This window comes from Rana temporaria, chromosome 3, assembly GCF_905171775.1.
Source record: "Rana temporaria chromosome 3, aRanTem1.1, whole genome shotgun sequence".
Taxonomy (NCBI): domain Eukaryota; kingdom Metazoa; phylum Chordata; class Amphibia; order Anura; family Ranidae; genus Rana; species Rana temporaria.
Genome location: NC_053491.1, coordinates 208661877 through 208682924, shown reverse-complemented (window position 1 = coordinate 208682924; position 21048 = coordinate 208661877). Strand labels below are relative to the sequence as shown.

At 39.3% G+C, this 21048-nt stretch overlaps 1 protein-coding gene across 1 annotated transcript in view; it reads left to right on the top strand.

Annotated features, from left to right (window-relative positions):
• TMTC2 (transmembrane O-mannosyltransferase targeting cadherins 2) overlaps nt 1-19774 on the top strand; it is a 357678-nt gene extending 337904 nt beyond the window's left edge. Inside the window, exon 12 of the mRNA XM_040344182.1 lies at nt 19082-19774. Coding sequence (XP_040200116.1) covers nt 19082-19261 — 180 coding nt within the window. The 3' untranslated portion in view covers nt 19262-19774. The remainder of the gene's footprint in view (nt 1-19081) is intronic.
• Nucleotides 19775-21048: the final 1274 nt, after the last annotated feature.

The following is a 21048-nucleotide window of genomic DNA, read 5'->3' as shown; positions in this document are numbered from 1 at the left end:
GGGTTAGCACATGCTTATGAGATAATTAAGGGGTTTCATACGACTCAGAGTTTTCACAGCATAAAAAAGGCACTTAATCCCTTCTAAGTGACCTGCTTGCTGATTTAATAATAATGGCTGTTGCACTAATGTATATACGTAGGGCAATTATTGTAGCCTGTTGTTGCCATGTAATGTATAAAGATTGTTTTTATCAACATAATTTAATTAATTACTATAGTAAGAGCTGCTTATTTTATGTGTACATTGCTAAAATCCATAATGTTTGTGTAGTAATTAATACTTAATTTGTTGTTCTTGTCTGCCACTGTATTATTTTAATTGAGTCCCAAATTAGACTGATTGTAATTGTTTTTCTTACCTGTCAAGTCACTATCGGGGTACTAAATGTGGCTTCCCAGTCCTCTCCCATAATAGAGATTGGTTGTGCACACAACATTGCCTAGCCATCATCCCCTTAAAGTGATTGACTAATGGATATAGGCATAAATAAGAATTGTGTCCTTCAGTGACAAAGCCTTTACAAGATCTTTCGAATGCCTGACAAGTTTTTTTTTTGGTTAGCAGATAGAAATGTTTTATGTATGCATGAGAAGGGCTTGTGTTCTAAATTTAACACTGTATTTCCTCCGTAATATTATATTGAAGTGGACTGGTATTTTAAATGTTATAGTTTTCCTGTTCTGTTAATCTATGAGTTCATGTGCTTTAATTATTTGTCACATGTTCTATATAGTCAGACATCCCAACCTGCAAAAACTAATTTCAGGGAGATGGAAAATTCCCACATACCCCCCTGCGACCAATTTTTCTTTTAAATCACCTTTTCAGTATTTTTTCACAGTGCTTTTGGGGAAGGAGGTGGGGGGGGGTGGAATGTAGGTTTTTATTTTTTTGTATTGATTTTTTTTTTTACAATTAAATTTGTTTTAAAAAAAATGTCACAGTTCTTTTTGGGGTTGGGGGTTGAGGCAATAGACAGTGTTGGTAGGGGGGAGTGGTGTCAGCAATTTTCTTCTTTTTTTTTACACTTTAATTTTTTTTTCTTTATATTTTTTGAGGGCTTTGGTGAGAGATCAGGTGTCTAAACAGGCCCCTGACATCTTCCCTTTAAGACAGAGAAAGGACTGAGGAGACAGATTCCCCAGTCTTTCTCTGGAGACTGCGGCTCCTGTTTGTTCATAAACTGAAGCAGAGTAAAACACAGTTTACTCTGCTTAGTTATCACAGGATACAGGAGCGATCTTGCTCACTGTGTCCAATTCAGACAATTTGTAAAGAATTCATACAATTCAGACAAGGAAGGGGTCAGTAAATGACAGATTTACCCAGCCCCTTTCTCCGCTCTCCATCCTGACAGATCACCCTCAGTTGGCAGGAGAGGAGAGCAAGGAAGCTGACTGTGGGGAATGAGGGGGGCGGAGGAGCAGAGGATCAGAGGCGCAGGACAGGGAGCAGAGGATCAGAGGCGCAGGACAGGGGGAGGACACAGAGGGGAGCAGAACAGAACAGGGAGTGGGGGAGAAGGACAGGGGATCAGAGGAGCAGGAAAGCAACACACAGGGAGCAGCAGGGAATGGTTGGTGCAGCAGGGAACAGCTGTTTACCCAGGTCTCCCTGTATCGATTTTTAGCTCACAGTTCCAGGAGAGAGAGAAGGAGAAGCGGCTGTCAGCTAAAAATCTATACAGGGAGATCAGTGTTCACAGCTGTCCCAGGCTGCACCGATAATTCCCTTGATATCGTGAGGTGCTTGCGGGTGTGTGGGAGCCACTGCAGAAATGCAGGAGACTTCCCACAGCTCGCGGCAGACTTGGGATGTCTGTATAGTTGTCATTTAATTGTTTTGAAATTGATTTGATCAGACAAAATATGTGTTCTAATCTATGGTTTGTGTTTAAAAAATATAAAAAAATGTGCACAGCCTTTGAAATCACATGTACAATTGTTCTGTGTAAATGTGGGCAATATTGAATGTTTCCAGGCTATATTATCTGCAGTTTGAATGGTTGAATCCAGAATACTGCATTATGACCACTAAATAGCACTTAGGAGCATACTTATATTCTATGATGGCACCAACTAGTGATTATACTGCTTTGTGGCACTGACTATCATAGGCAACAAGTATGCTCCTCAGCGAAATCCCACATTTCAATTGCTGCCAATATAGCCTGGAAACAGTAAATTTTGTTGAATTTGCGCAGAATGAATTTACATGATGACCGCACACCTATGCAGAGTTTTTAAAAATTCAGAACCTTGTGTAATTTTTGCATTCTCTCCATTGGGAAAATAAACTAGATGGCATTGGTTATCATTGTTAAGCTGTCACAAAGCAGCAATTAAAACTGAGCAAATTATGAAAATGCATAAACTATATTTTCTGCTGTAAAAACTGCATGTCAAAATGGTCAGTGGATCAAATATATTGACAGCTGAAGTGGAACTTAACTGAGAATCACAAGCCAGAAATGCTATTAAATTGTTAATATACAAAGCAAACACACCTATTCATTCATGTCAATATGTTTTATTGTTTTGCAAAATCACTTTGAAAAGCATCTTCCTAGCATTTCTTGCCATGGCCTTGCTATTCATGTAGCATTTACTTCCTGGAAGCCATGTTTAGCTCAGGCATGTAAGCAGGAGGGTGTGCTTATCTGAGAAAGCCCCTCCTCACCTCCTCAAGATGAAAGAAACAAATGCCCTTGAAGACTCTTGAGATGTATGACATCATTATGGCCTAGGCCAGATACAGGATACAACTAAAAAGCAGCATAAGGATTAAAAAAAGTTATTGCTAATTGAGAAAGTTTAGTTCATCTTTAAATGGAATCTAAAATTGTTGTGAACCTTTACAGTAAAAGTTGAGATGTGCATATAACTTCAGCTGTTTGCATTGCTTGATCTATTGATCATTTAGACATGTTTTCACTGACAGCAACCAGTGCTTATGCATTCAGCATATGCTTAGTTTTAGCTGCCTAAGTTTGATTGTTTTTTTCCCCAAAAAGCATTTTATCAAAATTTTTGTTATTCCCGTAGAGAAGTTAGCCATATGTCAATTACATAATAGAGATTCAAAAGTCCTATCTGAAAGTACAACAGTTATATATGGTGTTCAGTATACAATTTACAGAAAAAGTCTACGGCTTATGGTTAGCAGTAATTACTATTATTACATACATAATAGAACAAGTTACATTAAGTGTGTAATCCAGCATCTAATGTGTGATGCTTTGTAAGGTAACATAACATTGGAGACAAAATGGGGGGATGGCGGAATGGTGGTAAGTAAGTAAAAAGGAATCAAGGGGAAAGAGGGCATCATGTATGGAGCGGAGAGAAAAAGAGGGCAGGAGGAGAGACGGATGGGGTTTTGGTAGGAACAGGGAAGGTGGGGTCTCACCAGAAGTATCAGGGGTATCCCTTGTCATAGAGGGGTCTACTAGGCAACGGAAGGTCTCCGTGGTTCAAAAGTGTATCCAGCATGCTCAAGTTGATGTGAGTTTGGATGGGCAGCTGTTCGCAATGCAAATGAGTTCTTCAATTTCTTCAATTTTGGTTATATGGGAGAACCCATATTGTGGGGAATAGAGGTGTGATGAAGGAGAAACTGTGCTGCAGTGAAATCCAACGTATAAGCTGTCACCTGTGATATTGTGGTGTGAACTTCTTTCCAGAAAGTTTGGATTAGTGAGCAGTTTCACCAAATATGAGGGAGTGAGCCCACGCCTTTCTGGCAGTGCCAACAGAGGTTAGAAAGGTATGGATTGAATTTGTGGAGTAGGGTTGGTGTTTGATACCACCGTGGTATAATTTTGTAATTGTTTTCCTGTGTTGTAACATTACCTGAACCCCTGTGAGCATTGCCATAAAGACGTTCCCATTGTTCGGGTGTTAGGGCAAGTTGCAAGTCTTGTTCCCAGGTTTTACAGGTTTTCCCATCATTAGAAAGTATGTTGTGAAATGGCAAGCTGTGCGTTGTGGAAAATACATGTTGTGGCGAGTTTGCGGAGCATAAGTGTTCAAATGGGGTTAATGGTCGAGATATTGCAAATGTGTGGTCTAGGGAGCGTAGGAAATGGTGCAGTTGTAGACTGTGTGTTGGATAAATGAAGCATTAGTTTGTCTTGTGTAAGCAGCGTACCATTCTGAAAAAATTAAAAGGTGTAAAAAGGTGGTAGTACTGGGCTCCAGACCTAAAAGAAAGTCATTGGACATTCCGGGTGGGAATTCCGGGTATAACTGCATTGGTGTTAGGGGGCCTAGTGTTGAAGTCTGAATTTTTTGCATGCCTCTCGGAAACATACGAGAGTTGTGTTTGAGAGGGTGGTTTCTCAGGCTAGGTGGAATGTGTTGGGTTTGTAACCATGGAAGCTGAGGCGTAATGGAGAAAATTATTCTTTGAGCTGAACCCAGTTTTTGATTTGGTGATGAACAGACTAGTCTACAATCATAGATAAGTGGCATGCCGGGTAGTGGTCTGGTAACCCAATACCTCCCTTATGTTTCCGAAGGGTCAGCTGTTCATAACTTATACGTGGATTGCCTTGGCACCATAGGAAGGCTACACATAATTTTTTGAGATGATGTAAAATGTAGTAGGTGTTTTAATTGCCATTGTCTGTAAGACATATAATAAGCTAGGTAGGACATACATTTTTAGTATGACCGCACGTCCAGATCATGAAAAGGTCGGGTTATTCCATCTACGTAGATCCTCTGTCACATTTTTCAAAATGGGTAGAAAGTTTTTAGAGAATAAATCAGAGAGGCGTGTGGGTAGTTGGATACCTAGATATGTTATCGAGTCGGTTTGCCATTTGAATGGAAAGTTGTTGTTTTTTTCATTGGGCAACGACAGTTGAGGGAAAGGTTACGTTCATGCATGTGATTGTCAACGTTTATTTTGAAATTAGATATGAATTGGTAGAGTTCAAAGTCTTTTAGTAGGGTATGGAGAGTGGTATGTGCTTCTGTAAGGCCACTTTCACACTGAGGCGCTTCTAAACTGCCAGGGAAAACACTGAGTGCGTTTGAAATGCTTTTCAGGCGCTTTTGAAGAGCTTTCCATTCATTTCAATGGAGACGGGAGTTTTTCACAGCCCTGCCAGCACACTTCCCCAGTGTGAAAGCATTCATTGATTTCAATGGAAATAAGTTTTCGTGAGCTGTTTAGGCGCTGTTTTTAGCATAAAATCGCCTGAAAAGCACCTCAGTGTAAAAGTGCTCTAAGAAAAAGTGAGATGTTGCCTAAGTTTGAATTAACCCTTTTGCTGCTTCTACTGTAACTCTTAAAAAAAAACAGGCTGTCAACAGTCCCAACTATCTGCCAGTGTTTGTAATCAAAGTGATAACTATTGTTTTAGGGACAGAAGATCACCCTTGAATGCAAACAGCTTGCATCGATTAGCAATCATTTGTCACTATCCACAGGTTACTGGTGACCCGCTGACCGTCGATGCTGCCCCACTGCTACTCCCATCACAAAAGGCAGACGATCCACTGGCTTTTGTATGTAAACAAACCTGCAGGGATCCAAGTATGGTCATGACCACATTATGTCAATTACATCACCCAGGATCGCTATTCTGTTTTTTTTTTTTTACAAAGAGAATGGAAGGGAGTGTAGCATTGGTAGTGATACTGCCGTTAAATGACAAATCCATGGCTGCTGTTGGTAAACAAAGTCACTGGTCAGGAGGATTGGCTTCTGCTCATGTTACGACTGTGACAGCCAATTACAGTATTCACATGTTTGGAAAATACATCCTGCCCCCTAGGTAATAACCTAGTTAAAGTGCCACCAGGACTGGACGGGAAGAATACATTGTCCTGCATCTGCAACTTCACATGCAGGTTTAAGGCGTCCCCAAGTCATAGTATTATGTTTTTGAAAGGATTTGTATTTTTGATGTTGCTCTTTAAATTGCATTAAAACACATTCTCCCAACTATACAGTGTTTAAAACCTTGAACAAGACCAGAAACAAATTAAGTTTCAGCTTCTATTGACTTCAATGGGGTTTGGCTCTATGTTCAGTATTTGCGAACTTCGACAACTGTACAGCAAACTGAACTTTGCCCATTTTGCTCATCAATACGCTATACCATTCACTAAATGAATGAATATTAGTGATGTGCTCTCCTATACTCAGTACATCATGCTTTCTTTACTCCTGGTAGACAAGTAAAGGTTTGTACTGTGATGTATGTGCCACAGTTTCATTTTCACCTGATCTGTCTTACAACTGTATCTAAAAAAACATATAAAAAAAGATGCATTTTCTTTATTGGTCCCTGGAATCTGACCTCTCATCATTAAAAGAGATGGCACAAACATCTAGAGTAAAAGTGAAGCTGATGCTCTTCGCAACCAGCTAGATTTAGCATTCTATCCTCTGGAGAAAGCTTGTTGCTATGCTGCACATTTGCTCCCCTTTTCTTGGCTCCTGTTTTTATAAACCAGTCTGACCAGTTGAGCAAGCTAGAGAGGGAACCAATAGTGTCATTAACAAATTTAAAGTATGTTGGTAGTGATTACTTTGTTATGCTACAAAGGTTATAGTATTTCTTTCAATTAGAATGCATAGTATGATCATTTCACATGAACTTTCCTCTGTGGATGCAAGTTGTGTGTGAAACTAAATTGAATTAATATGACAGTTTTCCTAGAATTTCCTACATAAAATCCCACATGTATTTGTTTAAGTTCTTTAGCAATTAGTCAATATTCTGCTTGGAAAAAAGAACCAATTTTCCTCATATGGGAATATAATTCTTTTGACAAAACAATTCCGCAGGGAGTCACTAGTTTAATTGAAAACCTCTCAAGTATAAGACGACTTCCTCTTTTGCAATCACTACACCAGGATTCTTTGTGATCAATTTACAGTCATTTAGACAGATTGCCTTTATGTAAACAGAAATTAGGGTTCACATTCACTGTACGGGTCTGACCACAATGAGGTGAACGTCAATGGAAATTAGCAGTAATTGCAAAATTCCACTTCAACTGCATTTCAGAAAGGATGGTCGGGGAAAAAAAATTATGGAAAGGACATAAAAAGATTGTATCACAAATCATCAGCTTGGGATTTTCCATCATTTGTCAAAAAAAGAGAGCTGACTATTTGTTTTCCATTTCCTAAGTGATTGCGGATATCCTATTTTCACACAGTTTGGTATTTATGCAGTTATGTAACCTGATAACTGTGCTCCATTTTGCTAAGCAGTTCTCTGACTACACAACACTCCTTTGGATTAAAGTCTAAAAGGATTCAGTATTAAAATGCGTTAAGATATGGAGGATTGAGCAGTCTTCGGATTTTACATTGTTTACATAAGTCGTACGTGAATGGGGCTGGGCGTAGGTTACGTTCACGTCATTGCCATTGAGCCGTCATATCTTAGGGCGTAAATTCAATGTGATTCTGAGCATACGCGCGCATGCGCCGTTCGGGAATTCATTTACATGGGGTCATGGATAAATTTAATACAACACGCCCACTACCTTTCTAATTTGAATTAGGCAGGCTTACGCCGGCCCATTTACGCTACGCCGCCGTAACTTAGGGAGCAAGTGCGAATACTGTACTTGCATAGAGAGCTATGTTACATCGGCGTAGCGCATATGAGATGCGCTACGCCCGCACAGAGATACGCCGCTCTCTGTGAATCCGGCTAACATTCTTTAAGGCAAGAACATGTAATTGATCTAAATTTAGAAGTTTTAGATATTAAGCCTCAGGCCAGTATATTTTTGTTTGGAAAGGGGTGGGGCAAAATCGGTTCAAGAAGATATTCAGCTTATGAAATTTGTTTTAAGTACCAGTAATATACATTTCCAAATGTTTTTATATTGATTAGCAAATGACAGCATTTAGTTATTAATCAAGCCATTTTGTCATGTTGTTTTAAAATTGCTTTTCTGGGTTTGCAATAATTTATTTATATTTACACAAAAACATTTTTTATCCTACCTAAAGTTAAAATCATTTTTGTAGGCAGAACTTTCCTAAAGGCATCTCCCACCATGTTGTTAGGTTAACTGTCATTGGGTTTTTCTTCAGATGGGTGCTGCATGTCTCACAAGATGACCTGAGAGCTGTTAACTAGCTGTTTGATTCACGGCAAGCCTGGAGATTAATACAAATATCAGAAGTACACTTTGGTATAGATTTCTAGATCAATGCAGACATGTCACTGCTGTAAAACTTTTTTTAACCACTTATACCTAAAGGATGTAGTTTACATTTTTGTGTGAAAGCAGCAGATGCGTATGTCTTCTGTCTCTGCATTAAGGCAGTGCTGCATCCATGATTAAAATGCACAATTTGAAGCTTGTAGAGCCGTCATCTTACACACTTTGCCACAGGTTGTAACTGTCGTAACTGCCACAGGTACGTGACAGTGCAATTGTCACGTACCCCATGGCCACCCCTTACCCACAACATCACTCCCCATCCTCTCGCCACTTGGACACACACCATGACCATTCTTGTCATGACGCTACGGCTCCTCTTACCAACAACATCACACCCCATTCACTTTTTATACCTGTGGCCATCTGTATCTAAAACATGATTATTCTCTGCCATCACTTTATATCCGCTCTTGCCCACAACATCACTTGTTCCCAATCACCCCCATTTTTACAGTCTTGCCCATACCACCACCTGTATCTGATCACCCTATGACGACTCATATCTATTGCAAGCTATTTTGCATTTAATGTTTTAGGCTGCCTCCCAGATTCGAACTTGCAACATGGCATATGCGGAGTTGTTTTTTCCCACCAAAAAACTGTGTGTTAGGAGATGTATGAGGAGTAGTACAGACCTACTGATGAGTTTGATTCTATGAACTCGCTGCATGCAGGATATCTTGGTAGCCAATTGAGTCACACACACACTGGAACATGAGCAGGACGACTGTCTAACTTGCAAAATATGATAACTAACAAAAAAGCTTTGAAATATACCATTAGTAGAATAATAATAGATTATATTGCTTCTGCATTGGAGGTTTTAGGCCTCACAACCTGGCTTTTCCAGAGCTCTTACCTTACACACCGAACCACTGAGTTAATTGGTGTTTGACACACCAAGAAAACTAGGTGTTGGGAGAGTGATTACACTGAAAGTGGTGTGGTGGATAAGGTGACCAGATGAGGGCAGTATTGTGGGTAGGGCTTTTGTGGGTTGCCTGGTGGGGATGGTGATGGAGCTACAAGTAGCCATAGAGTGGTCAGACACAAGGGTGGTATGGTTGGTGAGGGTGGCAAATGGAGCAGTGTTGTAGATGCAGTTGAGCCTAGAGTGGCCAGATACAGGTAGTCTACCCACAGGTAAGTGTAGCCAGATGGAGATAGTGTTAAGGGAATGGGTGGTCCTAGGATGTTTCAGTATAGGATATGTATTCACTAAGGATGTTGTGGGAAAATGTTGACAGTTTAGGGCAGTGGTGTGGTTAAGGATGGCCTCAAGTATTGGCAGAATATGGGTGGTTTTGTGGATGCAGGGGTAAGGTATAGTGTAGTCAGAGACAGAAGGTGTTGAGGGGTAGGGGGAGCCGATAGGATTGATGTGGGTACAGGCAGTGTTGTGGGTCACTTTGGCCACAGAACCATGATAGAAGATGGGGGTGTTGTGGATGAAAGTGACAAGCTGGGGGTGGAGCTTTGAGTAAAATTGACCACAAAGCCATGGCAGATGATGATGATGATGTGGTAAGGGTGAGGCGTAACTCTAGGACTGATCATGTAGTTCCAGTTATTAGACCCACTTTCTTGGCACTCACTTTATAACACGTGCATTGACATAGCATAGCTCAGTATCTTTATAACATAAAAAGATTAGAATCTGCCTGGTAGTTTGCTGAAATCCTTGCAGTTTCATTGTAAGGGGACATAAAGTAAATTATGTATCAGAAACCCCTTCTATATCTATGGCCTTGAGGTTAATCATGTATTTTCCTTCAGCAAGAGCTTTTATAAAAGTAAGAAGTCGCTCGTTGAATAGTAATTCAGATTTATTGCTATTTTTTTGTATAAAATATAATTTGTGCTGCTAAGCCCTGAGGGATTAATACATTAGTGGCACTGCTCTACTTGTGAAGCCCTTCCGCAAACATGTAAACAGAGGTATAGCTTATGGTGCAGAATGAGGAATAGTATTCTTTTAATTACTTTGAGGGTCAAGAAAGGACCAACATTTTTTTTAAATATAAAATTAACTGTATTTTATTTATTTATTTGTGCATTTATTTATTTTTCTTCAACCAAACATGTTTTCACAGCATGACCTTATTTTCACTTGTTCAACAGGGAAAATAAAGGTTTCTAACAACTGTTAGTTCTAACTTGTTTATTTATCTTTAGATCGCTGATTATTCATTGTCTGGTAGCTGAATACCTTAGACTGAAAGCTCAATATTTTTGGATTGAATTAGGTGGCTTATACCTATCACTATAGGCAAAGCATGATGATCTTTTGTGTAATTGTCCCTGGACTACCTTCCAAATGAGTTTATTGGGGAAAAAATGTTGTGTTCTGTAGGTAAACAACATAAGAGAGAGAGAGAGTATAAAGCCCTGTACACACGATCGGATATCTGATGGAATCTAATCCGATGGATTTTTTCATCAGATATCCAATTTAGCTGACTTTCATCAGTCTTGCCTACACACCATCAGTTAAAAATCCGATCGCGTCCAACGCGGTGACGTAAAACACTACGACGTGCTTAGAAAAAGTTCAACGCTTCCGAGCATGCGTCGACTTGATTCTGAGCATGCATGGATTTTTGACCGATGGACTTCCCCACAGACGATCGTTTTTGTCTATCGGTTTTTTAACCATAGGAAAAATGTTAAACCGGTTCTTTTTTTTTTTCACCGATGAAAAAAATAAAAACGATGGGGCCCACACACGATTGGTTCATCCGATGAAAATGGTCCATTGGTCCGTTTTCATCAGACAAACTGATCGTGTGTACAGGGCTTAAGAGGCCCATACCTGCATTACATCTTTGCAAATATATAAACACTCTAGCAATTTTTTTTTCCATTGACTGTACATGCTTTAGGCAATCCTGATATAGTTCCAAATAAAAATAAAACTTCAATTAAATATATTTGTGCCTGATGTTATTAGCCTCCCGGTGAACTCCCATGGCTCCTGTAAATTTCAGATCAAATTAAAGATGTGAATTTCAGAGACTGTACTAGCTCTTTGAACATTTATTGTATGACAATGGCTTCAGGCCATGGTAAGATATAAATTAGTTCATTTTACTGTAAAGTGTCTCAAATTGCATGTAAATATGACTCTGTGAAAGTCTGCTGTTTACTTTGATGTGTTAAATCCATCTTAAACCAGTAATTGCAGGATGGACACAGTGTCATTCTTACAAAGGGATAAGAACTCCTAAGCTTAAAAAATGAAACTTTATCTTTTCATGTGAAATGTTTAATTCTGTAACATATATTTAACAAAATCTTTTACCAAGAAAATAATTCTTGGATGTGCTGTCTCCAAACTGCAGCCCGCAGGTCAGACATGGCAATTTTCTTGCCTTCATCTAGGAGGCACTATTGTTTCCGCTGACACCAACAATGGGGTACCATTCCTTCTAATGACACCAACGGTGAAGCACCATTTCTCCCATTGACATCAATAATGGGGTACTATTCCTCCCACTGACACCAACACCAATATAGGGAAACCATTTTTTCCACTGACATCAATGATGGAGTGCTATTCCTCCTCCTAATGACCACAGGTGCTTTGTAATTTTTTTACTCCCACTGACCACCAAACCATCTGTCTACTCCCACTGACACTGAACCATTTTCTACACCTACTGGCCTGGGTCCAGCCTCCCTAAAGTCTGATGGACAATAAACTGGCCCTTTTGTTTAGAAGGTTTGGAGACCCCTGACCTAGAGAATACAATAGATGACATCATAGGCAGCCATTTTCACAGAACATTATTGAACAATAATTGCATGAATTTAAAAACTAAGAATGGCTTCTGCATTTCAGCCTGCTCTACAAGACTATGATCTTGTTGGAAAAAAAACAACAACAAAGTAACAGCCCCAAGCCTGCACTTTAAAAAATAACACAGCAATGGCAGCTCCCTATTCAGTTTTTTTTGCAGGTTACCATGTTTTTCGCTCCATAAGTGGGCACCTGACCATAAGACGCACCTAGGTTTTAGAGGAGGAAAACCAAATGGTGTACTAAAATATTTACCAGTGCCCATGAAATGCAGCCTTACCAGTCCCATTAAATGCAGCCTGATCTGTGCCCATTAAAAATTCAGCCTGACCAGTGGCAATTAAATGCAGCCATACCAGTCCCATGAAATGCAGCTTGACCAGTGCCAATTAAATGCAGCCTTACCAGTCCCATTAAATGCAGCCTGACCTGTGACTGGCGAGAATGTCATTACATCCACCTGTCACTCAGATAGAAGGCAGAGCAGCAGGAGCCGCCGTACTCCATTCTGCCGCGGGGCTCCTCTGTCTCCTGTGCGAGACAGGCTCTCGAGATCAGGAGATCGCCAGGCTCGTGAGAGATGGCCGCCCGCTCTTGTGACATGGCAGTGACGGGGGGTGGCCTGGTTGGTATACATAAGACGCAGGGACATATTCCCCCATATTTTGGGGGGAAAAAATGTGTCTTATGGAGCAAAGAATACATTGACTATTAAGATGTGCATTGGCACCCCGTGGCTTTTGTCCTATTGGAGAACTTGCAAGATCTGACATGACATGGCTTGGCAGACTGAGTAAAGCTGGCTGTACACTGAAATTCAGCAGGGACAGAAGTAGTAAAGTTTAAGTACAAATGACTACTTATGTGACTGCTGTCAAAGGGACATGTTGGAAAATTCTAGATCCATTTAGCAGCTGCATGATGAACGTTATCGTGTTACCAGTGCTTTTTTTTCAATGCACTATAGTTTTTATTTATTTTATTGCTCTGTCTTTAAGGAAATAGACATTTGCTTGCATTTCTTAGGAGAAGCTCTTAAGTGAATTCTGATAGTGACTTAATTAGTACAATGTTATATATTTTTTATTTTACTTATAAATGAGGAAATCCTCTTAAGCCTGTCATACTTATCAAGTTTTGTCACTCAGACTAAACCACAGTTTAGAATCCTAGGGGCAGTTTCTCGTAGAATCGCGCAAAACTGTGCGGGCGTAACATATCTTCTTTACGTTACGCCGCTGCAAGTTTTCCAGGCAAGTGCTTTATTCACAAAGCACTTGCCTGTAAAGTTGCGGCGGCGTAAATCACCCGGCGCAAGCCCGCCTAATTCAAATTAGGCGGGTAGGGGGCGTATAGCATTTAAATTAAGCACGTTCCCGTGCCGAACGTGCTGCGCATGCGCCGTCCGAAAAATATCCCAGGGTACATTGCTCCAAATGACGTCGCAATTACGTCATTGGTTTCGACGTGAACGTAAATGGCGTCCAGCCCCATTCACGGACGACTTACGCAAACGACGTAAATTTTTAAATTTCAACGCGGGAACGACGACCATACTTAACATTGATTGCGCCTCATATACCCAGGGGCAACTTTACGCCGGGACAAGCCTAACGTAAACGTCGTAACTTTACTGCGTCGGCCACGCGTACGTTCGGGAATTCGCGTATCTAGCTAATTTGCATACTCGACGGGGAAAACTACAGAGGCGACACCTAGCGGACAAAAAAAAAATTGCATTTAAGATTCGACGGCGTAAGAGCCTTACGGCTGTCGGATCTAATGGATATCTATGCTTAACTGATTCTAAGATTCAGTCGCATAGATACGATGGCCCAGATTAGGACTTACGACGGCGTACATGGCGTTGCGCCGTCGTAAGCCCTTTGAGAATCTGGGCCACAAAGTCCATCATACAGTAAGTTTTTATTTAATTTTTTCCTCCCCCTTTTTTGTTGCAGTGATACTGCTTTTGGATATCCACTAATATCAATAGATTTCTGCAGCAAAAACTAAATTGTTCGGGATAGAGGAACTTAAATATTAGCAAAATCACGTGCCTTACATGAAAGCAACTGCTAAAGATTGTGATCATTTGGTATGCCAAACTGCAATCGAGGACAGACAATATTGGCAGATTTGATAATGTTGGTGAAATCGTTTTTTTACTTCAAGCAGAATTTTTGAATTAAAATGCGATCATATAGTACAGGGATTTGCAATTAGCAGACCTTCAGCTGTTGCAAAACTACAAGTACCATCATGCCTCTGCCTCTGGGTGTCATGCCTGTGGCTGTCAGAGTCTTGCTATGCCTCATAGGACTTGTAGTTCTGTAACAGCTGAATTTCCGCAATTTCCATATCCCTGATATAGTATATCTGCCTCACATAATGTATTATTGTTCCTGGTTTGCACTGGCTTGCTGTGCTGCAAAGATTATAAATTTTGTTCACTGCATGTTTATACCTGCAAAAAGAGTAGAGTATATGTAGTTAGTGTAAAGTATAGGAAAGCCTATGCCACACCAAATAGGCCCACAGTGCTGCCATTTTGGAAATAAAATGAGTAGTTGCTTTGTACATGTATTCAAATTCTTGTCATTATGATTAATAACATAATCTCCTTTTTGCCCATTCAGCTATTTTGAATATTGTACAACTGGAGAGAGTTTTCACAGCTGTGGCTTCTTCCTTATTAGATAATTCGGCATCAGATTTAATGAAGCAAAGCTTCACAGCAAGTGGTTGCTGTGTTCTCTTTTGCTTTCCTATATGGCTTTGAGAATCCTTTGTGAAAGATTGTAAATATATAATTATATAATAAATATTGTAAAACCAAGATTATGCATATATAATATAAAACAGTTTAGAAAAAGACAAAACATGTAGAATAAAACATCTGAAATAAAACTGACCCAACACCCTTGTAGGTTTCTTTTAATCCTTTCGATGCCAGAGCCATTTTGTGTTTTTTTGTTTTGCACATACAGTGTGTTTAAAAAAATAGTTTTAGTCCTCAAGATTACATAAACCTCTTAAAACAGTGTATATTTTCGGAAAGAAAACACCATAGAGAATAAAATATTGGTGGTTCCAATTTTTATGTCATACAATAATAGTGCAACAGTTTGAGACACAAATTTCAGTAAAAAATACACTAAAGTTAATTCTAGGGCACTCGAACACACTAAATTACCCAATTGTTTTCTAAAATTTAAACAAATAGATACCCAACATGTAAAACCCTAAAATTGCATGCGCCCATGAAATGCCAGCAAACTTTAGTACCCTATATTTTCCATAGGCAACACTTTAAAAGCCTACAGGTTATCAGTTAAGCGTTAATCATTAATAAGCTAAAATACCTCTGATGTCTCACCTGTCCTCCGATGAAGTGAATGCAGTGACACAGGGACCCCAATGTGATGTTTTACACATAATTTCTGGGTCAGTAACAGGAATGGGAGGCCATTAAGAAAGTATCGCTCTAAGCCACTGTGTACATACCACCTGGCAAATCCAAAACACTAAAAAAGTACCACTGCGTTAAAGTTGAGCCCATCAAGCTTAATAGTACTTCAATCCAGCAAAAGAGAATGGACCCACACAGATTGTTAACCTAGCAATAACTTATGTAAAGATTGGCTAAAGCTAGTCTCCTCCCATATGGCATGATTTATTACTAGGCTAGTGTCATGTGTGCGCCTGCATTCTCTTTTGCTGGATGGAAGTAAGGTCAGACCAGTGAATGGTTCTTCACTGGTCTCCCTCCCTTCTACCTGGTGGCACCTTGTGGGTCTACTAATGGGTGTGCATGAGCAAACCAGAGGCTACAACCCTGCCGGGCTGCTTCCATATGGCAGTTGGCATTCAGATTTACACACACTCCTAGTGGCTGCAGCCAACAGGAGTGTGTAATTTTGCCCCCCGCCATATTCCTAGTATAAAATCTGGGGCCATGTATCTCCTCTGGTATGATGTTGTCACATTACTTTGCCTCTATCAAAAAGTGATATACATGTTTTTTTGTATATAATTTGAGCATCATGAGGTACTTTAAGTTGAGTCTGAGTTGCAGTAGTGATCATTGCTATTACTCATACATATGCAAAAAGGAAAACATTTATCTGTGCTTGGACTCTATGATATTTACCAGCTGAACACTATAACCTTGATACTAGGCATGTGATAATATACAAAAAGAAAGTGCAGTGCTATACATAATAGCATATATGAACGAACAAATCAATTGGTGAACCGCATAAATCACTGTGATAAATTAACTTATATAAATAATTCTTTAAGAATATAAACAAATAAATTGGTTAAAAACTGTCCATATAGGAAAGTCCCAACAGAGTTCCGTGCTGAGTGAAGAGGAAATCTGAGGATAGCAAACTTGACACCCAAAGGTATAATCACACAGGAGGCTTGCCAGAAGGCCAGCGAACCACCCTTACTGAGGGTGATCTAAAAGTGCTCAATCAGTAGCCAGATCCACTGGCGATAGCTCAAATCTCCACTCAGGTAACCCCAGGCAGCAAAACATCAATGGAAGGTAAACAAGTACTTTAGGAGGTCAAGCCAACATATTCTCTGCAATCTAGAGATTTTCCCTGACTTTTATTTTGCGACTGGATGTCCTCAGTCTGATGGTCAGCTTTATTTAATCAACATCCTCTGAACTATCCTAGACCCCCTCCAGCCTGTTGGATAGTGGAAGGAGAATCAGTAAAATGTAGAACCACATACCAAAGAGAGGACAACTGAGAATGTTCCACAGAAACTAGTGTATATATCATAGCTATTATAAAACAAGAACTGATTAAATAATCAAGTAGTTGCTTTCGAAATGGCATAAATTGAAGCAGCCCTGTGACTATTGAAAGCAATGCTCTGCTTCTCACTTGGTTGAAAATATGATTTCACCTATAGCCCCAGGGGTTGGTGCACCATGGATAGTGTCTAAGAAAATGACTTGCCAAACATCAGGCTGGTTTACTTTCCATCTTACTGATGGCTAAGCAACTTGTGATATTACTTAACGGGTATATTTTGATTATGGATCTTCCTACTTTAATGGCTACTTTTTAGTACATAGATGTTTTCTGGGGTGTTGGTTGGGTAACACTCTGACTATCTTGGAACAATATGATTTCTAACGAATATTTACCTTCTATTTTTCCCAGTCTTATTAAAACCTGTTTCTGTAGATAAAAAAAAATCTGTTGTAATTTAAGGGTCTAATAAATACAGTATGTGATTTTTAGTTGCTTGGTAACATTAACCTTTGCTTGAGAGTCACTTGAACACATTGAATTTAATTCATTGTACAGGATACGATTGGCAATGGGGATTTATTTTTAAGCTGCTAAGCAATTGTTTTTCTTGATTCTTTAAGTTCAGCCCTTAACGTGCAAACGGTCACAATGCAGAACATTTTATCTGTTTAGATTGCAATAGGCTGCTTGTTCTTAAGTTGTGAAGCTAAATAATTCACTAAAAAATGATGAGTGCAAAAAAACTGCTCAAAGGGAACCTACGTATTGCACTTCCCGGCGCTAAGGACAAGCTATCAACTCGAATGTACAGGATAAGATCAAGTATAAGGTTAAAATATATATATATAAAAATTCAACAGAAATAAATCTCTGTTAAAAACCAGAAGTAATATATATATTGCAGCAGCTATCTAAAATAGATAAAACATCTAAAAATATGAACAAAGTATCAATCAAATAAAACCAGTGTATATAGGTTTAAAAATGATAAGACAGCGCTATGCAAAAATATGTAGATAAAAGGTGTTGGAAAGAAAGTCCATAAATCAGTGAATCAGAAATAAAGTTCAAGGTGCTGATTGAAATGTTTCTTCAAGGAATGGTAGTGAACCCTCCACCGATTTCCAATTATCACCAAACATGGGACACACTTCCCCTCTGGGGTTTAAACTCACCAGAAGATCAATATAAAATAGCCTTGACACAAATCATCATGATTGGACCTCCAACATCATTCCAGAAGCAGCAAAGGATTTTAAAACAACTCCAAGCAGGGGTTCATGGAAGAAAACAGATGGCACCAAAATAGTGTAATATCGCTTTAATCAAGTAAAATCCCGTATGATAACACACCCCGCTTCCTATCTACGTACAGTGTATATACTTGTAAATGAGCATAAAAATCAAGAGTCAACTTCACCGCTCTCCTCCACACACAGGGGGTCGCGCTTGTGCTGGATGCACGCTGCTGAAAATGCCTGGTCTGATAGGGAAGGTGCAGCGGTGGAACGCACTCTTCAAAACTTCCTGGATACGCCGTCGTAGCCACGCCCTGACGCGTTTCGTCACTCAGAACTTCAACAGAAGTTGAACTTTATTTCTGATTCACTGATTTATGGACTTTCTTTCCAACACCTTTTATCTACATATTTTTGCATAGCGCTGTCTTATCATTTTTAAACCTATATACACTGGTTTTATTTGATTGATACTTTGTTCATAAATAATTCACTGCCCTACATGTGGCACACAAGTCAGGAATGGCTGATTCTCTCAGCACCTAATCATACAGGTATTTTGCTTTGTTACTCTGTTTCTTTAAACAAATGCAACCTCGGATGTGGCTTATCTGCCTGTTAGGTTACCATGATACTAAATCTTGACAGTCTTCAATGTCTCTCTGGTTTAAAAATATAATTTGATAACTGAGCACTTCAGTGAGAGTGAGAACTCTTAATTTTGTTTGGCTGTATTAGAAAAGTATCCTGTATATCAGTGAAAGTAAAATATGATGAGCTTGGTGCTTATTGCTACTGCACACTACCTTCCTGATAAGTTTACAGGGGGGAATATAGGAGATCATGCACCTGCAGATGCTTAGCTTTTGAAAAGCTGTCGTTGACTTTTGTATTATTATTGTTGCTGACATTTTTGGAAAATGGAACAATGTTATCTTTTGGTCTTGTATGGGCAACTTAAGCTTTCAATTGTTGGACAGAATGCCTTAATGATGTCACAGCCGCATTTATTAACACATTTACCAAAGTAATGCTTTTTTCTTTTTTAACTAGTATCCTGCTGCCTTGATGAATCTGGGAGCTATTCTTCATCTCAATGGCAAATTGGAAGAGGCAGAAGCCAACTACCTCCGAGCACTTCAGTTCAAACCAGATGATGTTATCACCCAGTCCAATCTTCGCAAACTGTGGAATATCATGGAGAAACAAGGTCTAAAGACATCAAAAACGTGACAATAAAGGACTACAGACTTTTGACATAACACTAGATTATACAATTGGACCTGCAGGGAACAGAGGAGCTGTGAGCAAAGCTTCCTGCAAGCATTGGATTCCCTAATTGCTGCTGGGAGAGTCTTTTGCTAGAAGAGTCTTCTGCTTTGGCAAAGTAGTTGTTCCATGTTTAATTAAAAAAGGGAAATGATGATGTGGAATAAAAAAGGAACCTGCAAAGGGATTAGGAAATGCTTGTATTAGCCCAGATAACAGAAAGGCACTTAAAGTGAGATCTGTCTTCATTGCAGAGCAACTGGTTGTGAATATTTGTTGAGTTGGCTAAAGCTTATGGTAGCCTTTAAAGTTGTACAAAAAAGCATAACAATATAAATACTTTTAATTGCTAAAATAATTAACATAAAATTACATGGATCAATTCTCTTTCAGAGCTAATTCACTAAGTTTACTATATTGTGTTACAAAATCAAAATGTTTTTGATATATTAAACTGTTTCATTTGGGTATAGAGGATATTCTAGTTCCTCTTGGTTTTGCCTGGCCAGTCTTTTTTATTTCATGGTTTGTCTTTTTTGAGTACAATGTGATACATACACTTCTAGGAGAGGCAGTGCTATACAAGATAGTCCCATCCATGATAGCTTTTATTTATTTTGTAGAAAAGCCCCTGACAAATATTGAGTTCTCCTAATTTATCAGTTTGCACATCAGATCAAAAAAACTATAAAAAATCAGTTGAACATAAAGTAGGCAATATAAGGCCTCGTACACACGACCGAGTTTCTCGGCAAAAAACAGCAAGAAACTTGCTCGGTTTTTTTTTCCCTGAGGAAACCGGTCGTGTGTACATTTTTAGACAAGGAAACTGTCGAGGAACTCGACAAGCCAAAAAGAGAGCATGTCTTCTTTTTCCTCGACGGGAATAGAGAAACTTGCCTTGTCGAGTTCCTCGACAGCCTAACAAGGAACTCGACGAGGAAAACGATGTGTTTCGCCCGTCGAGTTCCTCGGTCGTGTGTACGAAACTTAAGCCTTTGCTCATGGGATGATATACACATTTCCCATTCATTTCCAATGCAGCAGTCTTGCTCTAAACCTTTTATATGTCATTTTATTTGGTAAAATCTAATCTTTAACAGTACATTTTTTTTTTTTTTTTAAATAGGAGGAACTTGGGGAGCCAGAGATTTTTCTTCTAAAATGATAACTAAACCCAAGAACAAAAATATAATCTATAACTTGCCAGTCCTTAGCTGTGGTAGCTGCATTATCTTTCAGGCTAAAAACATTTTCAGAAAGTAAGAAAAATACCTACTGATCCCGCGGTTTCCTTGTTATTTACTGTGAGGTGAAAGCAAAAACTTTTTTTTATCTTGCCACCAAGGTACAGGAAGTGTGTTACTTGTTAGATTACCTGTGAGAAAAGGGAAAAAAAAGTTTATAAAGGAAACTAACACAGCCACCAGATCTAGGGACTTTGTAAGCATTTCCCAGTGACACACCAAGATGTTGCAGCGACCATTAGTAAGATATGTTCATGGTGTGAGCTAGTGTGTTCTTTTTATTACCATTACTTTTTTCAGCAGAAAGGTGTCGTAATATTGAGGTAGTTGCTTTTCTTTTACTTGTACACAGGGCTTTTTTTCAGGGGGAACTTGGGGGAACTCAGTTCCACCACCTCTGGCTCAGACCCTTTGGTGCCTGCTCACCACAATCACTTGTAAACACAGAAGTCTGGTTTCTGTGTTTACAAGTGACAGCTCTGCACTCTGTGTGTAACCACCTGA